Source organism: Condylura cristata, unplaced genomic scaffold (genome assembly GCF_000260355.1).
Source record: "Condylura cristata isolate star-nosed mole 26May11 unplaced genomic scaffold, ConCri1.0 scaffold00030, whole genome shotgun sequence".
In the NCBI taxonomy this organism is placed as follows: Eukaryota; Metazoa; Chordata; class Mammalia; order Eulipotyphla; family Talpidae; genus Condylura; species Condylura cristata.
The window spans coordinates 20,883,045-20,902,946 of NW_004567131.1; the positions used below are offsets into that span (position 1 = coordinate 20,883,045).

At 39.2% G+C, this 19,902-nt stretch overlaps 1 protein-coding gene across 1 annotated transcript in view; it reads left to right on the forward strand.

Moving 5' to 3' along the window:
* SLC39A12 (solute carrier family 39 (zinc transporter), member 12) overlaps positions 1–19,902 on the forward strand; it is a 70,228-nt gene that overhangs the window by 16,057 nt on the left and 34,269 nt on the right. The window contains 7 exon segments of the mRNA XM_004691110.1: positions 5,559–5,707; positions 5,709–5,838; positions 10,108–10,146; positions 10,148–10,328; positions 11,480–11,654; positions 17,639–17,730; positions 17,733–17,807. Of these exon segments, the coding sequence (XP_004691167.1) occupies positions 5,559–5,707; positions 5,709–5,838; positions 10,108–10,146; positions 10,148–10,328; positions 11,480–11,654; positions 17,639–17,730; positions 17,733–17,807 (841 nt within the window).

Here is a 19,902-nt window from a genome sequence, read left to right on the forward strand (position 1 = left end):
GTTAACAATAAGTTTTACTGAGGGATTGAGTAACTCCCAAAGAGTAAGTTCCATTTCAGTTACCAGGAAAATAAAGTCTGCTTGAGGCCCAGTGTACTGAAGGGAAAGAACCCAACCCGTACCTGGCACCTTCTAGTGTTGGGGCCCTCTGACTAGGCTTTCTCACCTGAAAGACAGTGAGGCTTCCCTCCCCATTTCTCCATGACGACTTGGGGCTCTGTATGAATTCGCTGGGGCTGGAGAGCTCAAGTTCACCCCATTCCCCTTCAGCACTCTCCTTCCCTTACAGCCCCTCTGTCTCACAGCCTTGCTGGGACCCCGCCTTTATCAAGGACACAGGAGCAGTGCTTGTGGGGTGCATCCATACTGCCCAGAAAGAAGACATTCTTAGGTATCTGCTCCTGCCCACCCCCAAGACCTCCCTGCAAATGCCCCAGGTCCTTGAGGGTTTTAACCAAGTTCCCCAAGCCATTTTCTGGGGGACCCATCTGCATAAGAAAACCTCTGTTTTAACTTCTCCCCCTATTGTCAGATCTCCAATGTGATTAAGTATGAAGTGCCAAGTTTTATCTTAGCTTGATTATCTAGCAAGTTTATCTTAATTCTTGTCAGCTAAGACTTTGCTCTGGGCCACTCAGAAATGTCATTAAATTTGGGGAAGACCCTCAAAAACCAGCACCTTCCAGTGACTTCTCAGTTCTTTGCTTCATAGAAGAAACAGAAATGTAATCTTCCTCTTGTCAGATGTAGTCCCCTCCTCACCAAAGATTTAAGGATTTTTTAGTTAAGAATTTGAAAGGGACCAGTGGATTCGCCCATAACACCAAATCAAATTCTAAATAACTCTGTGTCTAAAACCCTAAAGTTCATCTTGAAGGTCTGACAAATGCTGAATTAATGTAAATGAAGAAAGATTTCCTATAGCTATTTTGTTGCTACAAGTCTACACTGCGATAAGCTATGAACAAAGTTAAATCAAACAAGTGGAGGAGTTATAGAGGGGACCCCTATGTCTGCAGGGGGACAACCACCATGTGACTACCAACTATCTGGAGAGTTCACTCAGTAAAGGAGCTGTTTGCATTTTAACCAGTCTTTAGTCCAGGTTTATTTTATTAAAGCCTTTAAAATCAATTCCAGAATCTGCACTTCCCCTCTAAGCCTTATGCCTCCACCTGACAAGATTAAAAGTAAACACAATGGGCTATTCCTGAATCAGTCCATTCTTCCTTAACAAAGAATCATTTGACCAGAGTCAGCACCTTGCACAGTTCTTGGTGGCAGTGGGGTAGCAGTATTTACACAAATTTTTTTAAAAAGATTTTATTTAGGCCCTCCCTGGTGGCGCAGCGGGTTAAAGCACAGCACTGAGAAGCTAAAGCCACTTCTGCATGAGTTCGATTCCCGCCTGTCCCGGAGGTGACCACATGGCGTGGCAGACCTCTCCTGGCCCGCCCGCTGCTCCCCTCAGCAGTGTGCTTCATGGATCTGCCTGTTCTGCTCCCCACTCTGTCTCTGGTGAGGCCTCTCACCGCCCCTGAGCCTCTGGCCTGTACCCCAGTTCTGTATGCACAAATAAATAAATCAAAAAAAAAAAGATTTTATTTATTCATACAGAACTGGGGTATAGCCCAGAGATGCGGAGGGTGAGAGGATTCACCAGAGACAGAGCGGGGAGCAGAACAGGCAGATAAGTGCAGTACACTGCTGAGGGGAGCAGCGGGCTGGTCAGGAGAGGTCTGCCACACCATATGGATCTCCTCTGGGGCAGGTGGGGATCGAACTCATGCGGAAATGGCTTAAGCTTTTTAGTGCAGTGCTTTAACCCGCTGCGCCACCAGGGAGGGCCTATTTACACAATTTTAATAAATATCCTCCCCCAAACACAGCTGACCCACTGCTTTAGCACCTAAAACACCTAACTTTTAACACCTAAAAAAAAATCTGTGGTTTTTTCAGTCATGGCTATGTTTGTTAGCTCTTCTATAGCATTCTTTCTTCCACATCCAAGCAACTTATCTAAGATTCAAAAGTCTAAAAAGGCACCATGTTTTCTGCCCAATCACTCAACTCAGTTAAATTTTTTTTAAATACCCCTCAAAAAATTAAAGATTACACAGTAGCTGTTCATTCAACATAACTGAAGATTACACAGTTGTTCATTCAACACTGAAATCTGTAGTCTGACAAAATGCAATGCTTGCACAATTATTGAAACTTCTTCAAATCAGAAACCAGTTTACCTTCCACTCTATATACTTTTTATAGCCCATTCTGGAATGCACATCTGCATGATGGCTGGGGTTACCCTACTGTCTGCTGCTCCACACCCCTCCTATTCCAACCCTGGAAAGCTACCCAGCAACAGTATCCAGGAGGAGGCCCTGTACCTTGCATGGGATGAAATGTGGCAAACATTGCTTCATGCTGTCAAATCGCATCCAGACCACAGGTGCCTGGACTGTGGGCCTCATGGAGGTCCTGTTTTTTAGCATCATGGATCAGTTTCTTCCTGCCTACCAGACTACAGAAAACAACCTGAATAGCACTTGAAAGCGTATCATTAAGAAGTCATTTAAGGGCCCTCTCTGGTGGCGCAGCGGGTTAAAGCACAGCACTGAGAATCTAAAGCCGCTTCTGCCTGAGTTCAATTCCCGCCTGTTCTGGAGATGACCACATGGTGTGGCAGACCTCTCCTGACCCGCCCGCTGCTCCCTTCAGCAGTGTACTTCGTCGATCTGCCTATTCTGTTTCCCACTCTGTCTCTGGTGAAGCCTCTCACCGCCCTGAGCCTCTGGCCTGTACCCTAGTTCTGTATGCACAAATAAATAAATCTTTAAAAAAAAAAAGTCATTTAAGAGCCTCCTATCCTCCTAATCCATCTCTTTCTATCAAAGAAAAAGGAGAAACTTCCAGGGTGAAGGGGCTCCACATCAAATCTATAGATGTGTCCACAGCTGTGTGCTCTGTAGCATAAAATAAAGGAATAAAAGAATAAGGTCTGTCACTGACAGAGCAGGAATGAAGGCTGGGAAGTTGCTACCGTTAGTTGTGTGACTCTAGATACACAAGCTATCTTCTCCAACTTTTGCATGTACTTTGGGTCTACCATCCTCAAAGAAGAAAACATGCTTGATTGTCTGCAACATTCTTGTATTCTGCACACAAATATACCTATTAATTTATTCACTATATACTATATAATTGGATAATTGGTATTCTACAGCCTTTTATTAAGCAGCTATATTAAGCATTTTATTTTTGTGGGATTTTGTTTTTCCACTTAGTGCAATGAGGTAACACCATTGAAAAATTCATGATCCAGGCTTTTTCAGAGCCAATTAAATTTATACACAGAGTTATACCTGAATACATCAGATGGTCCTGGACTTGTGGCTTACAATACTACCAATAGTTTGGTTTCAAGAGGTTATTGGTATAAAGAATGTTATTCACACTTTTGTTTCAATTGATTTGCTTCCTTGGGTCTAGATGTCAGTCCTGTCAACAGTTTTCATTCTATAGACTCCCCTTGTGGACCAGGCAGGGGCCGAGAGTTAGGTATTATATTTGACTTGATCTTGTTCCTGTCCACTATCATCCCCTTGCAGTTAGGTTGGGTTGGGGATAGACGATTTGTGTGACTTGTGAAGAATGTGATTAATGCTATACTTTAGAGATGGATGACATGTTTTCTCTTGATTTGGACCCCGGGTCCACTCAGAGTGCATGGACTTAGAACCTCTGAAATTTCTACTGCAGAAGAAAATATATCAAAGGTACTATAAATTGTTTCACAGTGGGACCTTCCCTCTGGGATTTAGGACAGCTCCCCCCCCCCCACTGCTTCTGGGCCTTTTGGCAGAGATCAAGTGCAGAACAGGTATTCCTTGATGATTTCCCTCTGAGGCTGCTCGTGCAGTCCCAGGAAAGCTCTCAGGAGCTCCCCAACTGTCTTTGAGGAAAAATAATGCCTACCTCTGTGTCTGTCATTTTCTCACTGTGCCATCACATTACCTCAAGTGTCTTCTACTATGTGAACATCTCAGATTAGAGTAGCCAGGTGTCTATGATTTGTGAAATAAATAAAGCACTGGAAATATTTTTATTAATTTTCTTAGCAAGGATCAAAGGGAAGCAGATGGTATTCATTCATTCCATTTTCACACCTCTTAAGTACCAGGCATTGTGCTAAATCATGAGTATAGAATTGTGTGCAAAGCAGAAACCCCTCCTTAATGGGCCACTTGTTCTCAAGAGGAGAAAGAAAATAAGCAAATAGATAAAGTGACTTTGACATATTAGTGCCATGAAGAGAATGAAGAGGTATCTGCAAGAGCAGCCATTCACCATGTGAACACTGACATATGGCTTGGCTGGGCTGTGACATGCACATAAGTATAAAACACACACTAGATTATGAAGCCTTAGAACAACAAAAATATGGTTAAATAGTTCATTATATTTCTTTGACTTTTGCTAACATATTGAAATGATTGGTTTTGAGTATAGGTTTTGATAAACTATATTATTGAACATGAATTTCACCTGTTCTTACTTTTTGCACTGTGGCCACAAGAACATTTAAAATATTCTCAATATGCAGCTCACATTAGTGACTTGTGTTGTGTTTCTTGGAGCAGTTCTGTGCTGGAGAACGTGGGGTGGGGAGCTTTCTATTTCAGACTGAGTGTTAGAGGAAAGTATCTCTGAGGCAAACAATTCATAACTTGTAGTGCTGAACTTGTAGAGAGAAGGACTCCAAGGTACATGGCCCCTTGGGAGGCATCATTGTTACTGAAAAGTCCAGTCATGTCTCTCTTAATTGAATCTGGCTATTTGGCGTGCTTATGTTCCCTTCCTATGGGTAGGAAGGGAGGCATAGGAAGCGGTCAATAAAAAGCAATGGAGAGGGCCTCCTTGGTGCGCAGCGGGTTAAAGCACTGCACTAAGAAGCTTAAGCCATTTCCGCATGAGTTCGATCCCCGCCTGCCCCGGAGGAAATTCACATGGCCAGGCAGACCTCTCCTGACCAGCCCGCTGCTCCCCTCAGCAGTGTACTTCATTGATCTGCCTGTTCTGTTCCTCACTCTGTCTCTGGTGAATCCTCTCACCCACCGCATCTCTGGCTTGTACCCCAGTTCTGTATGAGTAAATAAATAAATCTTTAAAAAAAAAAAAAGCAATGGAGAGCCTTTTATTACTAGTGTTCTAGAACTACAGCTGACACTTGGACAACTCAGGGAGAAGGGGCATCAACCTCTAAATTTCACCTAAACTTAACTACTAATACCTGCTGTTGACAAGATGCCTTACCAGTAATATAGTAAGTTCTGTGTATTATATACTGTATCCTTAATGGAAGTGAAGGGAAATGTTCAGAGAATGATAAAGAAGAGAAAATGCATTTACAGCACTGTACTGTTTTTATCAACTCACTAAATTGATATGGCCTGATTACAAGAAAATTCAGTGATGTTGACCCACACAGTTAAACCCATGTTGTTCAGGGGTCGATTGTATTTGCTAAACTTTGTTGTTGTTTTTTCTTCCCACAGTGCTTTGAATCAGATGCTCTGATACTAATTGCTGGAGGAAATTCTGAAGAGCAGCTCAAAGAGGAAGTTTTCCAAAGAATTTCTCTCCTCCTGCTCTATTACATTATTCATCAGGAACAAATCTGTTCTTTAAAACTCAACATGAGTAATAGAGTATAACTTTTACCTACACAGCCTCCTCAGTCTCAGGCAGGATGAAGACTCCTATTTCCTATCACAGAATGAGACAGAAGATATCTTGGCTTTCACCAGGCAGTACTTTGACACTTCCAGAAGCCAGGTAAGAGGGCAGAACAGCTGACTGACTGCTGCTAAAGAGACAGTCTCAGAGCTTATTTCGTTCTAAAATACTCAGTGACTTCTAAGAGAGGTAAGCACTTGTGATTTCTAGTTATAGGTTTATGTGATATAATTTAAAATTCTGATCTAAAAAGGGGAATGTGATAACTAGTTAAGTAAAGGTTTACTTTGGCCAGAAATCCGATCGGTAGTCGGAAGGCAGCTCAGTGATGGGCCAACTTTTCTCCTGAGTTCCTGAGTATTAAACAAGTGTGACTGTTGACCAGACTCCCAGGACTGCACTGTAGTGATGAGGCAGCGTCTCCTGGCCAGGGAAGGAGAAGGCAGAACCAGTGTGAGAGGGATAAATTTATGATTGGTTATTTCACCAAAGAAGCAGCTTCAAATAGCATTATTCATGACAGTCAATGCTAGACATCTCTCTGTGGCTCTTGATCACATATGTTCAGGGGCTCCTTCAAGTGCTGTTCTTCTTTCCCACTCTTAGGAAAAGGGCGCCTGGTCCCCTGTGGACTTCATTACTCTGACAAGAGTTGGCCTTCCCATTCCCGTTTGCCTTCTGCCTAGCAGTGGGATGTCTGAGCAGATCAAGTTTGATGAGCATAGGAACAATTTTTAAGCCATATTTTCTGAAGAATTAAATGAAGAACCATCCACTGTATGCATTTGAGAGTGTAGCACAACTTGTTTTTTCCTTGAATTATTCATTGACATGTGTCTTAGTCTGTTTGGGCTGCTATGTCAAACATCCTAAAAAAAAAAAAACAAAAAAACAAAAACAAAAACAAAAAAACCTGGATAGCTTAGAAGCAACAGGAGGTTAGTTCTCACAGTTCTGGAAGGTAGGAAGACCAAGATCAAGTCACTGGGTAGATTTAATGTCTGGAGAGAGCCTGTTTTCTGGCTTGTAAATAGTCTTCCTCTCACTGTGTCCTCAAATGATGGGGGGGACAGCAAAGCACATTACTCATCCTCATGAGGCCTCATCCTCATGACTCCCTAAAGGCACTCACCCACTCATATTATCACTAATATTGGGGCTTACGATTCTGTCAACATTCAATCTGTAGCAACATGTATAGCTGTAATTCCTGGCCTTGTTCTGGCTTCTAGTATCCCAGATTATCTGTGTGCTCATCTTACAGCCAGTGACCAGCAAGCAATCCTCCAGATTTCTGTAAATATGTTTAGCATCTCTTGTTCTTGGCAGAATAAATGGAAAGACTGTTTATTAAGAACTTTTTGAAAATCATTTCAGCAACCCTAATCTCACGAATCTCAAAATTTGGTCACAATTTTGTTTCTATTTTCAATTGAGAAAATGGGCTTCTTTTACAGAACTCCATTTTCTGTTTGAATAAAGAGGTATGGCTACATATACTTTCTCCCATGCGGCACCTATATATAAAAACTTGATGAGATTTAAACACTAGGATTCTAATTATCCTTTGTTATTGCCTTTTCTATGCAGATTAAATGGTAGTTGAAAGTAGATGGTGTGAATGTATTCAAAACCGATTTCTGATTAACCAATGCATTTTGCAAATACCTGGGCTTATAAATGTTTTCTAGGTCAGAATAAAATAATTCAGTATTTGCATAGACATACTTTATGCATCTCTTCTATCAAAAAGAATGAATTCCTGCTGAATCATCACCCTTTGCTAGGCTATAGACCAGTGCTCTTGAGGATGCCTCTGTTTCCAGTTCTCGGGAAGGGCCCTTTCTGGTTAACCTGGGACTTCTTTAGGAACTCAGTTAATCTAGATTTTGACAGGGGGCTAGTTGGTATTTCACTGCAACATGTTATTCTTTCCAGGTAGGATGTGTGAGGTCACAGAAGGTGCTGCAAATCCAGGTCCAAACGTACTAGCATTTCCCCATCCTTGTCTGTACAGGATGCAACCTCCATAAGTCAAACCACTAACAGCTGCTCTAGGTGGACCTCACTCAACAAGAGGAAAAAACTTAAGTCACTGGACACTAACGTGGCCATCTTTCCTGATAGTCAAGAATTCAAATGTCCCTCTATTCCTTCTCTCTCCTGTCGACATTACTCTTTCTTAGTTTCTTGAGTCAATCTCTTAACGTTCTCCCCCTGTACCTCCATTCTTTCCACTGTTTGCTGTTTCCATGGCAAATGAACAAGGACTTGTACATAATTGTACACAAACGCTACCTCGTTTATGGAAGCCAGGCACTTTGACTACATCTGAGGACTTCTGGCAGGGAAGTGGTTGGAATTCTCCTTTACCCTTTCTAGCACTTGGCTACTCTTTCACGGCCCCCTGCAAAGCTCCCATCTCCATGAGGTTCATGCTGTGGTTTCTGTATGTCATTATCATTGTAGAACGCCTAACAATATCTCCAAATTTAACAAACTGTGATTGCTGACTCTCAGCCTTCCACTCTTCTCCCCACTGCAGTTATGAATATGCCCTTGCCAAGCTCACCAATTATATACTTGAAAAACAACAAATGAGTGCAGCAGTTACCTTTCACTGCTTGTCCTTTGTCACAAGACGTGACATCGACCCAATGACCTCCCCTTGTTCTTTTGATGAACAGACTTTCTTCTTTTACATCAGTGTTATGAGGGAACTTTCTGTTCTTGTTCTCTCAGCCTTTCACTCCCTACATTTTATTTCTCAACCATCTGTCCTAATTTTTATTCTCTAAATTTTGTAACTCCTGCCTCCTTGAAATTCTTTTTACTTGTTGATTTCTAGCATGCACTATCTCCCACTTTTCTCCTCACCGGATACCCTGTACCGAAATCTTTTGGAGCAGCCACTTACTTGATTTGTGATTCTTTAAATCTGGGAGTCCTTTATAGCACCCACCCCCTTTGGGTTTTCCTCTACTCACTCTGTATACTTTTGCTGAGTATCTTGCACATCTAAATATTTGTTAATTCCAATTTTTTGTTAGCCCAGATTTCCCTTTTGAGTTGTAGGGTCATAGATATACTAAGGTGTCAGAAATATCCATTTGGTATCACTGACATCTGAAATTAAAAGTCATTATTCCTGAGTCTGTTGTTTTTTTTTTTTTTTTTTTGGTATCTAACAAGGTATATTTTCTCTCTCTCTCGACTAATGTAGCTATATATACAGAGGATTCACCAGTGTTATCCCCAGTCAAGACCTTTCTTTAGAACTTCAGACTCAAATCCTCTGTAACATCTCTCTTAGGGTACTGTAAAGGAAACTCACACATAACATATCCAAAGTCAAGGTCATTAGTCAATCCAGCCAGTACCAATCCTCTTGTTTTGTTCCAGAGATCAGTAAATGGCATTATCATCTTGCCAATTGCCCAACTAGACATTTAATTTTATATATTTATTTCCCCTTTATATCTATTCCCTTCTAATTCCTGCCACTATTACCTCCCAAATACTTCCCTAACCTGTTGACTCTTTTTCCTTATCATAACCACTATTTTACCTGGAATGCTGCAGTAGTTGAAAAGAAGTAAGTGGTCAAACCAGAAGATCTCTTTAGAGAAAACAAATCTTTGGGGGGGAGGGAGAGGGAATGAGAAAAGTCAGATAGATGAGGAGAAATGAGGGAGTCAGCAAATTCAATATAATGCAAGTTTTCTTTTCCAGCGAGAGTTATATCTGAGATTGGAGGACGATGGTGGTTATGTGCCCACAAGACAATTCAGTCCTCTTTTAGATGAACTATTCCTGTCTTCTGGTGGGAATCCTGGAGACTTTTTTTTATTTTTGTCTACCATCTGCCTTTTTTTTTTTTAATAATAGTTTATTTTTACAACATTTTGCACCTTTTTCCATCTTGGTTGTAATCCCCCTGAACTTCCCATCACCAATTCACCCATGTTCCATCACCATAGTCCCATGGACTTTCCCCCCACCATTTTTGATCCCATTCCCCACTCCACTTCTGTAAAATGTCTGTGTTATATAGTTGTTCATCATTATTCTTTTTTCCCTTGGCCCTTTATGCTCCTGCTATGAGTGAAACCATCTAGTTTTTTTTTCCTTTTTGGCTTATTTTTGGCTTATTTCACTAAACATGATCCCTTCCAGCTCCATCCATGTTGCTGCAAAAGGCATGAGTTTGTCTTTTTTGATTGCTGAGTAATATTCTATTGTGTATATGTACCACATCTTTTTAATCTAGTCATCTACTTTTGGACACTTGGGTTGATTTCCTAGAGACATTTTAGTCAAAATAACTTCAGAAGGTAAAATTTCCTTTCATCTTGTATCTGATTTCAGTGTATGGGAACCAAAATGCTTCAGGAAAAGTCTGGGATACCAGACAGTCATGACCAGTAGTCATGGTGCTGATGAAAATACACTTCCTCAGCTGGCAGTCACAATCATTGCATTTTCCCTCCAATGTGTTTGTCTGGGACAAAGAAACTTGCCTCCCCCAGGCTCTTTTACAGACTATATTTTTAGTTCCTTGAATAGTACAAATACCCTCCACCTATTAGGTAACTTTTTCATGAATTTAACTTCCAATTCACACCCATGAAATAAACTCTGATCAAACAAAGACTGAAACTCTTTTTTTCTTTTTTTTTATTAGTTTATTTTTACGTCATTTTGTACATTTTTTTCCCCCATCTCAATTGTAATCCCCACGGGTTTCCCATCATCAAGTCACCCGTGTGCCATCACCATAATCCCGTGCACTTCACTCCCCCCACCCCCTTGTTTTTGATCCCATTCCCCACTCCACCCCCACAAAATGTCTCTGGTATATGGTTGTTCATTATTCTTGTTATTTTCTCGCCTGGTCCATTATACTCCTGCTATGAGTGAAACCATCCGGTATTTTTCTTTCTCTTTCTGGCTTATCTCACTAAGCATGATCTTTTCCAGCTCCATCCAAGTTGCTGCAAAAGACATGTGTTTCTCTTTCTTGGTTGCTGAGTAATATTCCATTGTATATATGTACCACATCTTTTTAATCCAGTCATCTACTTTTGGGCATTTGGGCTGCTTCCATGTTTTTTCAATTGTAAATAAAGCAGCAATAAACATGGGGGTGCAGGTATCTTTTTCAATCAGTGTTTTTGTGTCAAAGACTGAAACTTTTGATGACTGAATTGGTTCAGATGTGTTTTAAATACCATTTATCTTAGCATGTGGCAAGACCATTTGGATGGTCTTTTCAGGACAAACATTTCCTCCCTTTTTTATGAATAAACCTTTATGAGGAAAATAATTTGATTGATCTTAATCCCATTAAGGTTATAGTTATTCTACTGAGGATTTATGGTGTCTTGAGGAAATAAATTCCCTAAGGATTAGGTCAGTCTGTCTTTTGTTTACATTTTATAGAGATGACTAGAGAAAGAATTATTTGGCTCAATGGAAGATAGTCCATTGTTAGAAAATGTTGGGAACATCTTTGTAAGACTAGCTTATCCTCAGAGCTTAGCCAAAATCTTGTGAGGGAATTAATACCCATATGAAGAATAAATAGACTTCATTCTTGTTCAGGGTGAAATCTTGCTTTGATATTAAAACCAAATTTGTTTTATAAAATATCTATGCTGTAGCCATGTAAAATTATGATCTTTCTGAAACTGACCTGTCTTTATTCTATGTGACACCAGATTTTGTATGACATTTCTAGAACTAGACCTCTTCCTCAACACTCTCTGGATCAAAAGCACCTATAACAGAAAAAATAAAAGCCATCAAATTCTAAGTAAACAAAATAACATAACCATCCATGACTAGGGCTATCCTAGTCCATCTGTATCCATGGACCATGAGTCACAAGATGGTTCAGTTTCCTGGGACAAGATATTATCCTTATTCTTACACAATCATTTGCTATTCTCAATAAAGTCCAACTGAGAAAGTTTTATAAGTTTTCAGTATTAGTTTTATAACATTTTAAGAAATCTTAAAGGAAAATGTGTATCTTATTTAAATATTAAAAAATTATTTTCAGAGTCTTCATGATTTTTCTCTTCTACAAGTAGATCTCTGCAGACATCTAGGTAACAGGATATTTTGCAGAAATATATGTGTATATATGTAGCAACACACACATTTTAAATAAAAACCACCTATTCCTTGTGGTTTATATTGAATAAATGAATCATTTGACAAACATATATAAAATATTTAATGTGTGCATATCACCATCATCCTGAGCATTAGGAATAAAATTGTGTCCAAAGATAGGCATAGCTCTGTGGAGCTTACAGGGAAGCTGGAAGATACAACATTACATAAATATAATGATGAATGAACACGTTCAATTTAGATTAGATTACACAAAGATTACTTTGTACTCTGTGCAATAGAGAAATATTTATGAATGGACAGATTTTTTAGAAAAGCTGATATATGAACATACGATTAGACCCACATTTCCTGAAGTTGCATTCCAAAGTACATTTACTTGCCTACCTCGATGCTCCTTGAAAAGGGGTGGTTTTATCAAAACAATCTGCGAAATGTTAAAGATGCACATTGCAATGTAGCATCTTAAGTTGTCTAAGGAGTTCCATTAGTAAATAACTGATTTTATTAATCTCTCAATTTCTTTAATTTTACTGAATATCATTTCTTAAGCTTTGCCTATAGAATCCTTCCATGCCCTAATGATTTAAAATCACGAGAAACAGATACTCCATCAGAATGGCTTTCATTTAGTTATTATTTGCTATATATTACACGTTGTACAATTTCAGATGCACTACCTTATTGAATTTTCACAGCAGTGCAGTGGTGAGAGGTTAGATTTTATTACTCTGTTTCATAGATGAGGAAGTTGAGGGTTGGAGGTCAGTAAATGATTGCTTAAATTCACAGAAACTGAGCACATGTACTTAAAGTGTCTGATGGAATATTTCTTGGAACAACTATATTATTGTTGAGAAATGTTAATTTAAATGACATTATTTTTTTATTATGTATCTTAATGAGCAATGTTCCTATTGAACAAAATTCCTTATCTAGAAATCCTAGAAATATTTGTTATGAATGCGTGGTTGGACAGTGTCACATTTTTGTTTTTTTATATTATAAAAAGTGGATTTTTGTTAACATCTATTCATTCAAACTCATGCTTATTATATTCAGCAGAAGGTGACAATAAAGACACAAATATTAGTCTTTTACTATGAAGTTTTCTTAAATGCTTTTTTAGGACCTGATCTTAGGATAGGAACAAATTTGCAAATGGAGACCCTTTTACATAAAGAACAAAGGTTATTTCTTAAAACATAGGAATTACCTACTTAGGGTATGGGTCTTCCAAGAACAGTAAAGTTTATTTTATGTGCTAACTCTGCAAAATAAACAAAACAGCCTCTCCCACAGTTGGTCTTCTCCCTCCTGGCACATTCTCGATGGAACCCCAATACTGAGAACCGAGAGGAGTCTCTTGCTACTGCTCTTGAGACCAGTTTTTTCAGTTTGACCCTAGACCAGTAGTATCAGCTTTACCTGAGGATCTGCTGGAAATGCGTATCCTCTGGACCACGGAATCATAAAGTCTTTAAACAAGTCCTCCAAATGACTGTACAAATAAAGTTCAGGGCTACTGCATTAGATTATGCTTGCAAATTTCCCACCATCACAGGTATGCATACACATTGAAGTTTTAAGGAAAGGAATAAAAATAGTTTATAGGTTATTGGTTAGATAATTTAATTTTTCCTTCTATTTTTCTTTATTAAAATATTTTATTTTTGGACTATTATAGATATACTGAATCATCTCTAAAAGCATTGCTTTCACTGATTTCAGAAGAAATTTAAAACAATGACCTAAACAGCACAGGAACAGCCAGTAAAGATCAAGGGCATCAAAGCTTTTAATAGCATAATCTTACTCTGTGAGGAGGTGTTCTAAAACTAGAAACTGTTCAGTTTCTTGACATGAACTGCTCAACGAGGCATGGCATTCTGCTCAGTTTATCTCTTTACCCTTTCATTTGGCATTCAGGCATTTTACAGTAAGTATATTATGAAGACTTTGTCATCAAAAGTTGTTGCTAATTTCCTTTTTTTTATCATCAGTATTTTTAATGATGAAAGAATTATATTTATTAGTAACAAGTAGCACAAAAGAGATTGTCTTTGGCGTAATTTTGAAAAAGAGAAGACCATCACAAATTTAGCTTTCTGTTGCTGCTTTTTCGGTAGTAGTAACTTTTTGGAGTTCGTGCTAAATTCCTTGCTGTGAAATGCCTCCCTCACCCACAGGGCTGAGTCTAGTAGTTTCAATAGTTTGAGCCACTTCCTTCCTCCTGCTTAAAAATTATTGAATCAAATGTGCATCTGAGCCAAGAAAGCCTGTCTTGGGCATTACTGAACCAAGCAATGGGTTACAAGCTCAAGCAGGACTTGCGAACTCAACCCAATCTTGGGCTCTTGTACTGAAGTTTCATTTTAGTAGTGGGACTAACTTGGCCATTTGTTCACTAAAAGCAAGAAGGCCAAACTCTAAAAGGAAATAGATACATGCAGAGGGAAATAGAATGGAGAAATAGAATGGTCTTTCCCCCAAGCCCCACCCTCCAGAAAAGAAGTCTTGGATCTGATTTTCCAACTTTGACTTGAGTTCTTGTTGAGGGATGGCCACTCTTTTGTGGCAAAAAAAAAGCAAAGAAAGGAAAGTATACTGGCAGAGGTTGAGTCAGCAAATTTCAAATATTTGTTATGAAAAGCATCCAGTTGTTAGTTTGCCTGTTAGGAGCAGGAATCTGCCATGTGGAGGCCTCCAGGGTGTCCTGAAGCAACCTGCATCATCCAGGAAACAAAGGCATTTTCCTGATAGATTTTTATCTCTTAAAGATAAGAGATGTGAATCTGTCATAACATTACAGATCCTGAGTTTAAGTATGCATTTTTTTAATGTGTTAGGAAATTATTTATGTGGGCAAAAGCAAATGCCATGCTTCTCTAATATGCTTAACTTCTCCTTTCTCCTACTGAGAAGAATCCCATCTGTTCTAGTGGAGTAGAAGCTGGATTCTACCTTGGGGGCGGGGGAGGAGGTGTCACTATGAAAAAAGCAACCAGCACCTACTGGGACCCTTTCCCTACTGAACTGCTCTCTTCCAGATAATTCCTCAAAAATTTGCTGAAAATAAGTTTCCTTTCCTCTACACAGTGGTGACTAATTTTAAGTTTATACTTTCAGTTTTGGAGATCTTTTGTGCCTGTCTTCTTGATTTCTGTTGATTTGAGTGATTTCTGTTCCATGTAACTAAACATAAAACTTTTTTTGCCCTTGGCATCATCCTAAATGATTCTACAGGGAAGAAAAACAGCCAGTGTGTCATCATTACTTCCTCATAAGCAATGTACCTTTGTTAACAATCCTTTTGTTCTGTATCAGGGCAAATAAGACAAGCTTCATGTATCACTGATTTTTAAAAATACCTTATTTACCAGTGATCATGAAGACATTGCTCTGGGGGTCTTATTTCAATAGAAGATACCCAGTGGAAGCCATGTCATTCTCGTGTACATTTTCTAAATGTAATTTTTGATATTCAAAATATCAACCCCTAATACTCTTCTTTTTAAAAAACAAACAAAATAGAGATGCTTGAAAATTAATTCACAGTTATTTTACTGACTGAAATGACTAAAAAAATGAGTAGATACAGAGCAAGTGAAAGGCTGCAATCAGACAGGGTTTGAGCTTTGGCATTTTATATTTGTCTCTTTTGGAAAGACTTCCTGCAGGACTCTTGCTATCTTGCTATGTGCACAGGAGGTATTTATGGTTTATAGGTTCATCCATAATCACCCAAAAGAGAACCAAGTATTGTTTCAGGAGCAAGCTTAGTTAAGTTTTCTTACCAAACCTATTTGTGGGATCACATGGGAAATTCAAAATTAATATTAAGTCTTGTGTATCAGAATGCGACTTCTCCTTAAGCTTTTTTGCAGTGTTGATTTTCATATGAAGGGAAACAGAACTTGCCATCCAAAAATAATCCTCCTTGACATAGGATTATTTTGAACTGGTTATTTTTAATAAAGAGCAGGCATAAAAATCCAAGTAGAAATTACCTTTTTAAAAAAGAGATACTTACTCAGTGGTCAAATATTTTGAGGCAATTTTTAGCAATCTAACATTTATTGTTTATTTATGATTTTTACCTCTAGGAATATACAAGTACCATATGAAAAACCTCAGAAGTTTAATGAATTCAGCAAAATCATTAGGTGATAACAGTGACTTCAACTGTTTTTATGGAGAAATAGCTAGTGCCAGAGGTAGCCAAGTCATGCAATATTAAAACACCAGCTAGTTGACACAGCATTTCCCATTTTCACATATTTGCTTTTGAAAATACATTTGCCTAACCAGGTCTATTAAATCCGGGAGTACTAAAGGCTATGACCTCATTATCCCAGTGTTCATGTTATCATATGATAAATTTCTTCACACAAAGCTCTCCTCACTGAAAAATAAAAGTACCAAAACTCCCTTAGGCTGCTGATTAGAATCATTCATCACATTATAATATCCAGTGTATATTTTCAGAAAATAGAGGTCTGCCAACTCATCCTAAATAATACTAAAATAGAAAGTGAGTTATAGCTGACTTTGATAGATTAAAAATAAACTTTGGAGGGCCCTCCGTTGGTGGCCTAACAGGTTAGGACACAGCATTGCAAGCTAGCTGCAGCCACTTCAGTGCAGGTTTGTTACCAAGCCCCAGGGATGATCCACAGGGTGCTGCAGACCTCTCCTGTCTCGCCCGCCGACCCTCAGCAGTGTACTTAGTAGATCTACCTGTTCTGCTCCCCACTCTGTCTCTGGTGAACCCTGTCACTGCCCCTGAACGTCTGGCCTGTATCTCAGTTCTGTCTGCATAAATAATTTTTTTTTTTTAAGATTTGTTTATTTGTACATACAGAACTGTGGTACAGGCCAGAGGCTCAGGGGTGGCAAGAGGCTTCACCAGAGACAGAGCGGGGAGCAGAACAGGCAGATCGACGAAGTACACTGCTGAGGGGAGCAGCGGGCGGGTCAGGAGAGGTCTGCCACGCCATGTGGTCTCCTCCGGGGCAGGCGGGAATCGAACTCATGCGGAAGTGGCTTTAGCTTCTCAGTGCAGTGCTTTAACCCGCTGCACCACCAGGGAGGGCCATAAATAAATCTTTTTTAAAAAAATAAAATAAATTTTAGAAATATATAGGACAAAAAAAAAAAAGGAGTTGCAGGACAATGTCTAGTAATGCCTACCTTTGTCCATTTTTGACATCTGGTTAGTTCTGACTCCTCAGGAATGGCAGGAATGACACTGTATCGTTTCACGCTGAGTTAATGCATAGCAAACAACACTGCATGTGTTTCAATGGGATGGGTTCACTCTTCTTCACATGTATGTTGCCACACCACACCCTTTTCTGAGGCACACAGAGTCCTCTGCCAAAGTCCATTGGATCCCTCCACATTTTGCTCTCCAACTCCTTTCTTCCCCTTCTGGCAGCTTCAGTTCTATTGTCAGATCCTTGGGGGTTTTGTTGTTGTTGTTGTTTGCCTATACTTTTGTAAAAAAAATAACACAAGTTAAAAAATAATCAGCATTGACTTTAAGAGAAAGTTAATTGATAAGAGAATCTATGAAGAAAAATTACAGAATAGGACATAGTAATAAAAGGAATATGAAACTCATGAATTGGTGAAAAATAAAGTAGGCATTCTTTTAAAAAATAGTTTAAAAATCTTACCAAAAGAGAACGGCAATTGATGGTGAGTTTGGGTTAGTGCTAAAATGAGTAAGAATGTATGTTTTTCCCATGTAGACTTGTTTCTCTGCTAGGCGGTTGATGGAGCTATTTCTACAGAACAGCTTTTCACCCATTTCAAAGGAAGACTTCATGCCAAATAGTCCAGGAATCTCCAGCAACTCCTCAGTTGCTCTTGCCAGCTGCCCAAGGACCAACAGGCAAAGCTGCCACCCACCACTCTAGAGAGTAAGTTCTGATTCTCTACTCAGAAAGTAAATGTTTGGGACCTCCCTGGTGGCCTAGTGATTAAGTCTCAGCACTATCACTGCTGAGACCTGAGTTCAGTCTCTGCCAGGGAGGTGACCCACATGGTGCAGCAGACCTCTCCTGTCTTGCCCACTGTTCCCCTCAGCAGTGTACTTCATCAATCTGCCTGTTCTGCTCCCCACTCTGTCTCTGGTGAATCCTCTCACCCCCCCCGTACTTCTGGCCTGTACCCCAGTTCTGTATGCATAAGTAAATAAATCTTTAGAAAAATATATTGTATTATGTAACTAAAGAAGATATATTGTATTGGATTTTTGAAATTACAGAAATTAACATGTTACATTAAGGAGGCAAGGACCTAGGGGGATGAGAAAATAACTGTTGCAACTTAGCACCCGAGTGCCACATTCAGCCTGTTCCCAGGAAAAGTGGTTGTGTCCCTGTGTACATCAACTGTCAGACCTGTTTGAAGCAGGGCTCAGGAGTGGCTACAAAGTTAATCATAGGTCCATTGATGGGAAAGGTTCATAGAGAGTCTGGCTGTAGTCACCCCACTCCAGTCAATACGCCATGGCATCTGTGTGGGAACTGGGGTAAGTTAGCAGAGTCCCGTAGCTTCCAAAGGTAGAGAGTTTACCTTCTGGCTGCCACTGACATAGCAGCAAGTAAAGCTTGACTCACAGATGACCTAAGAAGCTTTATAAAGTCTTAAGGAGCTTTAGTTCAGAATAATACACAATGGAGGTGGCACAATCTGGGGCAGCCTGAACCCCAATACCATGTTACCAGCTGGTATCACTAACATGATCTTTTGTAGCAGATATGCCTTCCAAAAATTTATGAGTATGTTGAGAATGGAATATCTTGCATTAAAACAAACTATAAAAAGACAGTTCCTTAAATTCTACAATTTGTTTTAAGTGGTATTGTTGCAGAGCAACCCAGTTGGTTGACTGATTGTGGGTCCTCACTTGTGAGCTTAAGATTCAACTGCCCATTCACACAAAAAGGTCAATAATAGGTTTATTTACAAGGGATAAAGGAAATGAATAACTCAGGGAGAGAGAGAGAGAAGTTAATTAATGTGTCCTACCAGTTCCACTGACCTGAATCCCCAACAGCATACTGAAAGCTGGTGATGAGCCAAGAGGCAGGCTGTGAGCCACGAAACTAAGAAACCCTCGAAGCCCACATGTCCAATTTTATATCCAAACCTGGCTGCTCAGCTCCACCCTCAGGTCCCAGTGCGTTTCTCTTTGGTATTGATGGGATTTGTAGTTCCAGTATCTTGGGTGGGAGTGGAGTCCACAAAACCTGTGTCTGTAGAGTTCATTCAGGACATCCTTTCCCCTTTACAGTATGATCAGTTGATTGTTTGATTTGACTTGTTATTATCTGTTATCACTTAAAGAAATGAAGGTTTAATTTTGTACTTTCCTTTATTCTTTTACAAACCAGTTTGCAACAACCTTTTATTTCCAAGTAGGAAACAGAGTATTCACTCATATATCTGCAACCAAAGAAAAACTACTGTGAATAACTTTTTATACTTAAGTCTTTTATATTTGATTCTGAAAGTCATTTCCCTTTTTAATCTCTATTCCTTTCCTCCTTTATTTCTTTTCCTTGTTCCTGTTTGTTTTCATTGAATAATCTTAAAATTGCATTCTGAATTTAAAAGTCCAGAAACCTAGAAATATAGAATCAATTTAGGAATTATAGAAAAATATATAGAATCAATTTAGGGATTAAATAATCCAAACTGAAGGTTGTCACATTTATCCTATCAGCTACTTAGTCATTGAGAATAATAATGAACACTTTTGATATTGCAAATAGTTTTGAGAGCTTTTGAAAGTAAATACTTATATGGTACTTAAAAGGAGCCCAAATGTTATGTTCCCTCTCTAGCACTACTTTCCTACTTTAAAGGCTTAATTGTGATCAGGTAAAAATCATTACCAGTGTCTATCATGGTTTAAGTGAAAGATATTAATTCATGGTGGATGAAAGTGCAGGAGTTTAGTGAGTTCCTTGCTTGCCATTGTGATTTTCAGTGAGGAGAGTTTTTTTT